This window comes from Solea senegalensis, unplaced genomic scaffold (assembly GCF_019176455.1).
Source record: "Solea senegalensis isolate Sse05_10M unplaced genomic scaffold, IFAPA_SoseM_1 scf7180000017714, whole genome shotgun sequence".
Taxonomy (NCBI): Eukaryota; Metazoa; Chordata; class Actinopteri; order Pleuronectiformes; family Soleidae; genus Solea; species Solea senegalensis.
Genome location: NW_025322504.1, coordinates 2,839 through 15,524, shown reverse-complemented (window position 1 = coordinate 15,524; position 12,686 = coordinate 2,839). Strand labels below are relative to the sequence as shown.

Sequence of the window (12,686 nt, the reverse complement as noted above, 5' to 3'; positions counted from 1 at the left end):
CATTCAGTTATATTTGTATGCTGCGTCCTTCTTCTGAAAACAGGCTCTGGCAAGCAACACCATCAGACCTGACTGAGGGAGGAGTTTGTGTGTATAGAACAGATGTACACAGGCAGGTGGGAGCAAGAAGCATTTATCCCATTAAACTGCTGAATGAAAAGGTTTTTTAGAAGAATTATTAGAATGGACTTTTTTATATTGGGAACATTTGGGTGCTTCTTTATATATATATATATATATATATATACATATATATACATATATATATATATTTATTTATTTATTTATTCAGTCATACAGCAACTTAATATGTTGCTGTTGCTTCCAACAGTTGACATGAAATTAATAACTTCCTGTAAGCAGCAGAGGAAACTCACTGAGAAACAAAGAGAAAGTCATGAGGAGCTGACAGGTTTAATCAGCATTGTGTGAATTAAGATAACAATTATTTAAATCTGACAATTAAAACGTATATTATATATAGTGCTGTTTAAAATGAATTATTATTACTATTATTATTGTTATTATCTGACCTACTTTCACTTTTGTTACTACTCATTGTTTGTCTACTCACGTTGACACCTCTGCAATGTGTTTGTGTCTCAGTGTCAGCCACAGGTCATCATCTTCATCCAGCACTACCTCTTTCATCCTTGTTTCTCCCATCCCACTCGTCTCAAAACTGACACAGAGCAGGAGGCAATGTCCGTATAAGAGATAGTGGAGATAACGTTTGGAAAAGAAGGACAGATGTAAAACGGAACACAGTAACCCAGTGAAATGTGTTTTGTTATTGTTATTTTATTTTTTTCATTTTGTACGAGGTCAGCCAAGGCGTGGAGTGTTGAGAGCTGTGAGTCAGTTGTAGAAATGGTGAGAGTAGACACCAGTAGAAGGCTGGAGTATAAGCATGCACCAGCAGCACCGTTTCGTTATTCTGCGTAGGACCATTAAGGATTCATGTTACCTATGCAAGTACTGTGCAACACATGTTACGCTAGGCAACACTTCAAATATGTTGGCTCATGTACGGAGACATCACCCCAGTGTGAAAATTGACAGCACAAAGAGGAGCAAGGTAAGAAAGGGCAACTTCTACTCATGCTACTGTAGATTTTAGATATTACTAATGCTGATAGTATGGTATTTATGTGTAAAAAACAACAAAGCGAAAACGGTGACAATAAAACCATGATATGAAGTGAACCATGGATTCTGTGAACTGTAATTTGTGATTTTGTCCACCCATAACATGCAAATTTATGGAAACCCCTTTACCCTACCAAGCCACCCTGCTACCACTGAAGAATATGATCTAAAGTCTTTGAGCTTAAGTTTCATTCAGTCAGACATGTCAAGGTAATCAAAAACCTTATTTTTCTGTCTGACGGAACAAAACGTAAGCGCAAGTATATTACCAAGAAAACAGTATGAACCTTTTTGGACTGATAATCTAAAGGCATGGAGACAATAAAATATAAAACCCAAACCAAAAAAAACCAAAAACATTTGCTTGTGCACAGACTGAGGGCTCAGTCAGTCAGCAGCTGTATTACCTGTAGACATCGTTCTCGATGGCCAGCAAGTCATAGGCCATGGCCTGCAGCGTGAGCTCATGCAGGAGAGGAGACACAGGATCAAAGCCTCGATCCAGAATGAGCAACTGAGTACGAGACTTGTCTGGACCCTGGAGGAGTAAACCAAGCACTGCACATACAGGAGCGCTGACATTTTTCTACTGTATTTTACAAAATTATCAATAACAACAGGTCTTTACAACATGTGATTGAAAACACAATATCTAATGCTGCATTCACATCGTCTGTCTCTCAAATTTTTCAACCTTGGCGGTTAAAAGTTTTCATTGATGCGATGGCCAATCAGTGTTGAGATTCTGACATACTTTCCAGTGGCCAGACTCTGCTCATAAAGGAGGGGGAGACGTATTATTTTTGTGTGTGGGCACTCAGAGCTCTACAACACTATATCTTGTGGAAATGTCGTCGGCCACGAATGGTGTTGTGAAACCACATATAACGGCTGTAGATGTTTACACAACAAAGAATGCAACAATGCTTTGGTCGATGGTGAAAAGAAATGCCCTCACATCTACTACTACTCACATCTTATTCTACAGACAGAAGATAACATCAGATCTGCACAAATATCATTTTAAATTTGAATGAAAATGAGAATAATACCATTCCGCAATTCCCGTCAAAATAAACACAGCATGTAAACACAGCGTAAGTTAATGGTATTTTACTGTTCCATTCCCACCAATATTCCAGAAGCTTTATCTTCCTTCATCTGAGGAAAGTGTCGCTTTCATGTCATCAACAACCAAAAGAGGATATTTTGATGATGCATGCAAACAGGGTGTTTACAGGTATAAACAAGTTAAATTTAATACTTTTCAAGACCTTTTAATACAACTTGTAAATGAAATTTAAGACCAAACGGACGATGGAAATACAAATAAATATACAGTCATATTTCCAAGTAAACACAGTGATGTCTGTTCAATATGAACAGTATGGTAAAATGACAAATGACGGTTGAGTCATTGCGCATGCAGCCATACAGAATTGGCATAATAACTTATTTTAGTTTTTGGCCAAGTGTTTCCTGATATTCGGATTCAGTTTTGGCCAGCAATTTTCAATTCAGTGCAGAGAGTAGGCTATTAAGTTGAAGTTGATAACGGAGCAGTGTAGGCTATGTTGCTGATCTCATTGCGCCAATCAACTACTAACATACCAAACCGAGTCTAACATTCCGCTGTCCATGGTGCTAATTTCCCGCATCTTTCCTTCTGCTGTTCGTGCTTTCTCTCTCTTGCTTATAAAAATTAATATTATATGAAAACAATAAATGTTCAGAATGCCAGTGTGTTTCATTAGTAAGAAGCTGTAGGCCCCAGTAACAATCAAACACAGTCTAGGCTATTTACACGATATACACTGCTTTACGCGATCAGGATTTCCGATCACCAATCACTGATAAGTGAGTTTAAATAAACTCATAACTAATCATGTGAGGGAGCAATATGCCTATTTAAATAACTTGGTTATTTACTGTATATACTTATATATTGTTTTTGAGTATCAACAAAAGTATGAACAAATATGTGAAGATTAACGAATGAACATTGAATGAATGAATGAACGAACGAACGAACGAATGAATGAAAAAACGAATGAATGACTTTGTGTCATTGAAATATTCCTGATATGCCTTTGAAAGTTCTCATGGAAGTTACCAACCTGTTATGTTGGTAACTTAACAGGTTGTTAAGTTACCAACTTAACAACCTGTTGGTAACTTAGGTTACCAACAGGTTTGAGACCACATTCAGTGGTCTCAAAATGCACTAAAGACATACATCGGCTTGAAAATGTACACCCCCTCACCCCTGAGGGTCAGAGACCCTCCCATCACATTCTCCCAAAATCCTGTGGGAAACACTGTGTTTGGTTATTCTTAATTAACTGGATGACTGCAACAAATAGTGCATCATTCAGTGTTTATATATGAAAAAGAATTGATCATCAGAGTCTAATCATTTATATTATATACAATACTTTACAATACAGTACTAAAACTCACATCAAATAGATGTCAATATACTTTCTGGTTAGATTTAATTACAGCAGTGCTCCAGTTTCTGTGATGAGAAGTAACACATACAGAGAGGTGTGGTTCCCCTTTTGGCCACAAGATGGAGTATCTGCTAATATAAGAACTGCTAAACAAGCACATGTGTATGAGAACAGTTTCCTCCCGGTTGTGGGTGGGAGTGTGTGACAAAAGACCGAAAAGCGTGACTTTCACACTCAATGCGTAAGACTTCACAGCCCTGCTCAGATAAAGACTGCATATCCTGTCTTCTCATATATTTCTGCCTGTTGGGCAGTCAACCTTGAAGTGCTTGTGACAGCTGTTGTGGTGACGCTGGAGATCTAACATGTCAGAAACTATTTGTCATGATCGAAAGTTGTAAAATAAAATGCATTCATTGGTGACAATAAGCGTGCGGACTGCATTATTACAACATGCGGCTCACGGGCCATTTATGTGCAGGTTGATGACATGAAAGCTCAGCTCATTCACAGAGGCAAAAAGCTGCATTGACTCTGAAATGACTGTTCTCATCTGATCTAGGACCACATGAAGTAATGTGAAAATTGGTGATTGGATTTATGTGTCCTCACAGCCCTGATCAGATTTGAGGCACAGTGATTTTTCTGAGCTGCATTTGGTTATTGAAATTTAGTCTTTTTTTTTTTTAGCTTCACATCATACCTCTCCCATAGTAGGGTCATCAGCCTTGTAGCCATCCAGCTTTTCCTGAAGCATCTGGGCCAGGACTGCACAGTCTTTGTACTCCCTAAACCATCACACACACAACCACCTTTAGTAAAGAGAGGCATTTATTCACTGTGAATAGCCTTATCTCTTGAGCACATAGGACAAATGCTACAATTAAAACAGTATTTGGTATATAGTTTAGAATAAAAATTAGCAAAAAGGTTTGGTGGTTCTCACCCTTTATATCGGACTCCAGGATACTCTTTGAGTGTGGCACAGAGGGTGGCAATCTGCTCTGCACAACGCTCCAGCATGTTAATCTTCACATCAGCCTTAAAGGGGCTGTAGAAGTCCTGAAAGGCATCCACTTTGTCCAGGGAGAAGACCTGGACACATAGGACACAACAGAGACACAAAATTACATTGATTAATATGTCACAGCAGCCATTTCCAAACTAAGAGATCCAGGGCCCATTTTGAAATCCTGAGAAAAGTCCTCTGAGGCCCACCCAAACTTTAAAACAGTGTTTCCCAACCCTGGTCCTCAATGAATGTTGCCAACATCTAAAATATGCAGGGCAGTGTTCCCTGAGGACCAGGATTGGTAAACACTGTCTTAAAACACAACTCTGTCTTAAAACACAACTCTGATGAACACACAAGGCTGGGATCAAAAGTTCCCATATATATTTTTCTTCATTCATGTGATCATAGGGTCCTGACTGTCCTTTTTTGGAGGCCCTGGGATGGGTGCTGGATGACGCCCCAGTGCAATACCAGTGTGACCTGAAGGGGCGTGATTGGGAGGGTAGGCCAGTGACGTGCAGTCAGGGGAGGCAGGCGAAGCACAAAATATTAACAATGATAAGAGAAAATCAATTTGTCCACTTGTATGTTCTATAAATTTGTTTTCTGTATGATTTCAACATTTTGCTCTTTTCACGCATTTGCTGTTCAAATATATGAGAGAGCGATGAGCTGGGCCTCAGCTGTGACGGCACTGTGCTACACACACTGAACGAAGCAGGCAGTTGGCGCATGCCCATTGCTGTCTCCCTTTATATCACCAATATACATGTTTGATTACACATGTACTACATATGCTGACGTTCCACAGTCTGTCTAATATATTTAATGAATGTGTGTGACATGTCTTTCTGATCGACCATAAATGCAGTGAAAATGCACAGAGTGAGGCACAGTGCTGAGCCCCATAAGCACAATGGGTTACAGGTCTTCTACGCAGAGGGCGGTTTTTACAACAGAGTGACGGAGATTTTCTTGGAGAAGGATTAGACAGGGGAGAGGACTCAATGCCTCACCAGTCATGAACCACACCGTACATCACTGGGTCTGATGTGAACCCGAGTGGTGTTCAGTTATTGGACCCGCTGGTGGACACCAGAGGTCAGGTGAAGGAGGAGGCCTGTGGGTCTCTCGAAGCAGCTGACAGGTACCAGCAAGCCAAGCAGGACATGGCTGTGGCAGTTGTTGAGGCAAAAGGGAGTTCAATGAGGCCATGGAGGAAGACTATCTATCAGCTCTAAAGAAGTTCTGGCAAACCATCTGGCACCTCGGGGGTTGTACTGATGCCAACTGGGGAGATAGTTAGGCAGTGGAAGAAATGCTCCTGAATCCCACCAACACATATTCCATTGAGGAACCGGAGCCAGGGGGCCTGGGGATGAGTTGGCCAAAATCTGGGGCAGAAGTTGCTGAGGTGGTCAAACATCTGGCGTTGTGCCAGGGGTGGACAAGATTGGCCATGGGTATCTCAAGGCTATGAGTGTTGTGGGGCTGTCTAATCCAGTGTTGCCAATCTTGGATGAAGACCACATGGCCCTTTGCTCAAAGACAAAGAGGGTCAAACTCAGTCTCTACGATCCCTTATCTTTCACACATCAGTGGGAAACCCACCTCAGTGGTTACTTTGTGACATGTGACCCGATGTGACAAACAATACAAAAGCCAGGTTCCCCTCCTTCTTTCTCTTCTCTTCTCCATCTCAGCGGAGGACACAGACCTCTGCTCTCCCCTGCCCTTCTGGGTGCAGGAAGGACACAGACATTAGCTCTTCAACTGAAGATCCTTCAGTACAGAGATAAACAAGCTTCCAGCAGCAAGCTGCTATCCTCCCCATCAGAGGCAGTGACGCCAGAACCTGCCTAAGGGTCAACCAATGATCCAGAGTCAGGTTAGCTCCAACTAGCTAACTTTGTAGGGAGGAAGCTGAGCAACAGACACCAGAAACACAGTCAACCATCTACAGTCTCTGGACAAACAGACAGCACCACAAAAGGACACTTTTACGTCTTTTAAGGATTTGGTAACGTAACTGGGCCTAGCATAGCATCACCCTACTTCACAGTGTTGTTGTAATGTCTAGATTTTAGGTTAATATGATATTAGTGATGTCCATGCTACTTAGCTCCTCTCCCCCTCCTCTCAGTCCTCCCTCTTCTGTTGTTGCCTCAAATGTGACACTGGCTTTGAGTGTGACCGGCTGATGATTGGCTGTTTTGCCTTAAGTCCCGCTCAAGCTGAGGAGGCAGGAACTAGCTGGTTCGTAGTTCACACACTATAGAGTTTTGACTTATTTTCCATTACTGTCAGTCACTTTTGGTAATATGGAAGCCCGAAGTTGTAAATACTGATAATAAAATATAAGACTTTATTTAATTATCATATCAACAAGCTGTGTTAAATGTCTATGTGAAATAATTGAGAAAATTGTCCAAACCCGATTAAGCATTCATTTTCATAGATACAATTTTTATTGTTTTTCATTTTTCATTAAGTCCGTTTTTATTTTTGTTAAAATTTTATTCACATTGTATTTTTGAATTAATTGCTGTATGTTATTGTCATGCAGGGAGGAGATTTGTTTTATTTTTTAAGAAGCATTTTTATTTCAGTGACCGCTGCATTTGGCATTTGGCAAGCTTAAAACTTAAAACGGGCTGTTTGTTTATTTTTTTAAAGGGTTTGCCTCTGGAAAACATTTTATCTAATATGCAATAATGCTTTGGGGGAAACCCCAATTACATCACAGGAAAAATACTGAGATATATATATCGAGTATCGTCATTCAGCGAAAAAATATCGAGATATGACTTTTAGTCTATATCAATGTGGAAGTGTTTGTGGAAGTGGGATGGGAGGACACTTTTATTGTTTCCCTCGAAAAATCCCACCACACCGTGATGACTAGCAGGGCCGGCCCGAGGCACACAAGGGGGCCCCCAATCGAGTGTTTGGGTTTTTTTTTTGTTTGTATATTAAATAACAAGTGACATGATTGATTGAATGAATTAATAAATTTTTCAATTTAACTTCAGTAAACCATACATTCATATACTTTGAATATGAAAGTTTTAAATAAATCTGTGAAGTGCCCTCTAAGGCTAAAATGTGTCTGGTTTGGTGAAAATAGCGACTATATTAATACAGGGGTCTACCAAGGGCCAGAAGTAGAGGGGAGCCCCAAAACATTGTTGGCATGTGAGCAAGGATGGATTACTGAATGAGCCGACCGGGTCCAAGAGGTCAAGGGGCCCTGAAACCCAAGCCCAAGTCACTACCTTAATAAGTCAAAAAGCAAAAGGCTATGAATCTGAACAAATTTATGTATTGCCCTTTCCCAGCTGGCCATCTCAAAAATGCACCAGATTCACAATTTTCTGCCCTTCCCATATGCACCCACTCTTGAACAAATACAGTGGTCCTTATGCATCTGTACCCAGGTGAAGAGAGGTTCATAATCCGTCTGTATTACAACTGATAATGTAACATTATAGTGTGACGTGAATAATCGTCAAGCACAGGTGACTCCTCATAGTTGGAGGGGGAGCCCCCATCAAATTCTGTTTATGGCCCCCTAAAGGCTCGGGCCAGCCCTGCCTACTAGCATAATTTTTTGTCAAAAGTGACTAGTGACAAATCTAGTGACTTTTTCTGGTGTCAGACTTTTGTGATGTTTGTAGACTCTCATGTGAATGCACGTATCACTCTGCAATTACGGTGCTCCACAAGCAGCGGGTGCTGCTGGGATACCCTCCCCCAACCAAAACACTCACAGGCGGTCAGTCTCACAGTAGCCTCCGCAGCAGTCCCAGCCTGCAGTCAGAACAGAGAGGAGACCCTCACCACTCCACGTCCAGGCTGCTCCCGGCGTGGCTTACAGAGCGGAGTCTAAATGTCTCAGTGACACACAAAAATAAATCACTGCATTTGATACATAATTCTTTTCCGTACCTGTAGTGTGAAGCAGTCGATTGAACGATATAGTAATTTCAAATAATAATAAATGTTCTTTGTAATTGAGTCAATATGGGATTTAAAGGATAAATGACAGTCAAGCCAGAGGCCCAAGTATTAAAATTTTGTAGTGGCGCTTCATCAAGAAAATTTAAGGACCAATCTTCAGATGGCCTATCAGATATTTTACTGAAAAACATGCTGTGAGATTTCTTCTTATTCAGGAGAAGCTTGTTTGATGGAATCCATTTTTTAATTAGGTTAAAATTAGATTGTAAAGGAGTGCTGAAATTTTGAAATTTCAGGTTTAGACGTAAATTACAGTATCATCTGCATCAAGATTCTTGTATCACACATATATGTTAGTTATGGAGGTCTACTTACATATATTAACTTGTTTTCATGATTAAAAACCTCCTAATCGCTGCAAACGAGCCGATCAAAATATCTCCTCACTGACACTCTCATCAGGCGCGCTGTTTCAGACCAAAACCACACCCCCAGAATGTGGACTGTGTTGTGATTGGCCAGCCAACAAGAGCTTTCCCACTGTCCTGTGATTGGCCAGGTACCTGGAAGTGACGTAATAGATAGGCCAGCTCTCAGATACACAGCTCCCCCTCTGGCACGGTGGATGCTCTGCATCTCAGCAGCTACAACGAGAGTAGTTCTTCTTCTTCTGCGGTTGAATGTACGCAACCGGATGTGCCTGGACTAGTGCCCACACCGAGAGGCGCTACGATGGTGAGAGGAGTGGTGAGGATTTCTGATGACGACATCAAATTAAACTAAAGCCTTCTGCAATTAATATTGAATCACTAATAACTTCATTATTCATTTTAATATGAGAAGAATATTTTTTCGTAGAATTATTAGTTACACTATTGATTATCTTCCAGAATTGTTTGGGGTTCTAAAAGTTGGTTGTTAGGGAATCTTTATAATAATTGGCTTTAGCATTTCTTGTTTTCGTTGTACATTTATTCCACAAATCTTTATAAGCATTTCAATCAGAGACATCGTTAGTTGCTCGATATTTTTTCCAGGCTTTGTCTCTTTGTTTGAATAAATTAGTAAGTTCTTCTTTAATCCACAGTAAATGTCTACCCTTAACTCAAATGGTTGACCAGGGTGCGTGTTTCTTTATGACCTCGAGAAACTCAGTGTAAAAAAAATGCCACGCATCTTCATATATTTATTTATTTTTTATTTATTCATTAGTTTATAATGTCTCAGTTAAAAAGATCAGGATTAATATTATTAGCTTTCTTTAAATAAATACATTTAGGAGGAAGATGAGGCATTTCAATTTTCCAATCACAAAAGACAATGGTGTGTTCACTAAAAGAATCAGATAATACCCCAGACTGAATAATTCAGACGGACAGACAGACAGACAGACAGATGACTTTATTAATCCCTTTGGGAGGTTCCCTCTGGGAAATTAAAAAAAATTCTATCAGGATGGGTGACTAGTATCAGATCAAGCAGCTGAACTAGAACATAGTGGGTTCAGCTATAAGTTGTGTGAGGTTTAAACTGTGAAAAGATTGTGATCTTTGAGAGAAGATCGGTCGAGCTAGTTAGAATTAAAATTCCCTAAGAGAATTTTCTCACTTGAGTGGTCTAAGGAGTTAATGTTAGACAAAATACAATCTGTCGATTCTGTAGAAGATCTAGGAGGTCTACAGAAATTTCCAATAATTATTTTTTTGTTTTCATGAAAAATTATCCTGACAAAGAGACATTCAAAATACAAAGGATTATCAGTTGGTATGACTACCTCTGAGGTCAGACTTGAGGAGATATATGTCATAAGTCCCCCTCCTCTAGAGCACAATTGTCAAGTTTAACATCATTGTCAGGAATATTACTGTTCAACCAGGTTTCTGATAGAGTGATTACATGAGGTTTGTTGTAAGTAAGCCAGACTCTTAAAAGGTCAATTTTAGGAAGCAAACTTCTTATATTCAGGTGAACAACTTGCAGACCTTTAACTAAATTTATAATTCATACGAAACAAATAAGTATCTGACTATTGTGACAGCAGAGATGTACATAGTAGGGGTGCAACGGATCAAAAAACTCACAGATCGGATTGTTCCGCGGATCAGAGTCACGGATCGGATCATTTTTTGGATCAGCAAAAAAAGTCTGACACAATCTTTTCACAGAGGACCATTTCAAACAAAAACTAGTTACACATTTCCCCAAAACAACGATGGGAGAAGGTGTTTTATGTCACTTGTTTTTTCGTGTGCAGTGTTCGGCTTAATATGTTTGCCTTATTAGGGTTCGAGCAACAAGGTTGCAAGAACCCTATTGAAACTGGAAGGATTATTATTATTATTATTAGGGTTCGAGCAACAAGGTTGCAAGAACCCTATTGAAACTGGAAGGATTATTAGGGTTCGAGCAACAAGGTTGCAAGAACCCTATTGAAACTGGAAGGATTATTAGGGTTCGAGCAACAAGGTTGCAAGAACCCTATTGAAACTGGAAGGATTATTAGGGTTCGAGCAACAAGGTTGCAAGAACCCTCTTGAAACTGGAAGGATTATTAGAGTTCGAGCAACTTGGTTGCAAGAACCCTATTGTAATTGTAAAGATTATTAGGGTTCGAGCAACTTGGTTGCAAGAACCCTATTGAAACTGTGAAGATTATTCTTATTATTAGGGTTCGAGCAACTTGGTTGCAAGAACCCTATTGAAACTGTGAAGATTATTCTTCTTATTATTAGGGTTCGAGCAACTTGGTTGCAAGAACCCTATTGTAATCGCTAGGATTATTCTTATTAGGGTTCGAGCAACAAGGTTGCAAGAACCCTCTTGAAACTGGAAGGATTATTAGGGTTCGAGCAACAAGGTTGCAAGAACCCTATTGAAACTGGAAGGATTATTATTATTATTATTATTAGGGTTCGAGCAACAAGGTTGCAAGAACCCTATTGAAACTGGAAGGATTATTATTATTATTATTATTATTAGGGTTCGAGCAACAAGGTTGCAAGAACCCTCTTGAAACTGGAAGGATTATTATTATTATTATTATTCTTATTATTCCCCCAAATGAATTGCCTTTTTGAGGCCTTTCCCATACCCCAAAACTCACCAATTTTTGTGACCGCATCAATCCTGGTGTAAATTTACGTCTGAAAAAGGTTCGGGGAATGTGCGTCGAAAATTGAATGTGGGAGGGGCCAATAAGTGCGGCGCCACCTGTCCAAATTCACCATGACCAACACAAATATCGCACATGCACGAAATTCGGTACACATGTGTAGTGGGTCAGGATGAAGAAAAAATTACATTATGACCATGATCAAAACCCAACAGGAATTCCGCCATCTTGGGTTGATTGGCGATTTTTTGGCGATTTTGGCGAATTCGCAGCAATGGTATTTGAACTAACTCCTCCTAGAGTTTTCGTGCGATCACCTTCAAACTTGGTGAGGTCCCTGTGGACCAGTTGAGGAGCTCACGGTATCAAAAGTTTTTTCAAATGTCACATGGCGCGCGAGATAGGGGGCGGCAAAGTTCGTGATGATTCTGATGTTTCGCATAAGAAAAACAAAACTCTTATAACTTTGCGATGGAAGGTCCGATCCAAACCAAACTTGCTATGATTGATGATGGGCCATGGCTGAAGACGTCTATGAAAAAACGGTGAAGTTTGAAAACAGCGCCTCCTTGTGGTGAAAGAAAATACACCAAAAAAAAGTTTTTTTACGATTTCGGGAATAACTTTTACACAGATAATCGTACCGCACTCAAAATTGGTGACAACAGTCAAAACACATGGTAGATGATGTGTGATCAATATGACGACAAATCGTTTAACGGTGTTGCCATGGCAACGACGCAAAGTCGGATTTTTGGGACAAAAAATCAAACTGCTACAACTTCGCGAATCCTGGTCTGATCTGAACCAAACTTGCTAGGATTGATGACAGTCCGGCCCTAAAGACGTCTATATGAAAATATTCAATTTCGAAAACAGCGCCCCCTGGTGACAGCAGACAGTATGACAGCTTGTATTTCAATTATCTCCTCCTAGAGCTTTTGTGCGATCACCTTCAAACTTGGTGAGATCAATGTGGACGAGTTGAGCATCAAAA

The 12,686-nt window shown here is 40.1% G+C and overlaps 1 protein-coding gene across 1 annotated transcript in view; it reads right to left on the bottom strand.

The window, feature by feature from the left end:
* Nucleotides 1-6,078, bottom strand: part of LOC122764856 (syntaxin-binding protein 1-like) — a 33,385-nt gene extending 27,307 nt beyond the window's left edge. The window contains exons 1-5 of the mRNA XM_044018816.1: nt 5,953-6,078; nt 4,549-4,697; nt 4,306-4,390; nt 1,557-1,687; nt 575-682 (exon numbers count right to left, since the gene is read on the bottom strand). Coding sequence (XP_043874751.1) covers nt 575-682; nt 1,557-1,687; nt 4,306-4,390; nt 4,549-4,697; nt 5,953-6,078 — 599 coding nt within the window. The remainder of the gene's footprint in view (nt 1-574; nt 683-1,556; nt 1,688-4,305; nt 4,391-4,548; nt 4,698-5,952) is intronic.
* Between the last annotated feature and the right edge of the window lie 6,608 nt (nt 6,079-12,686).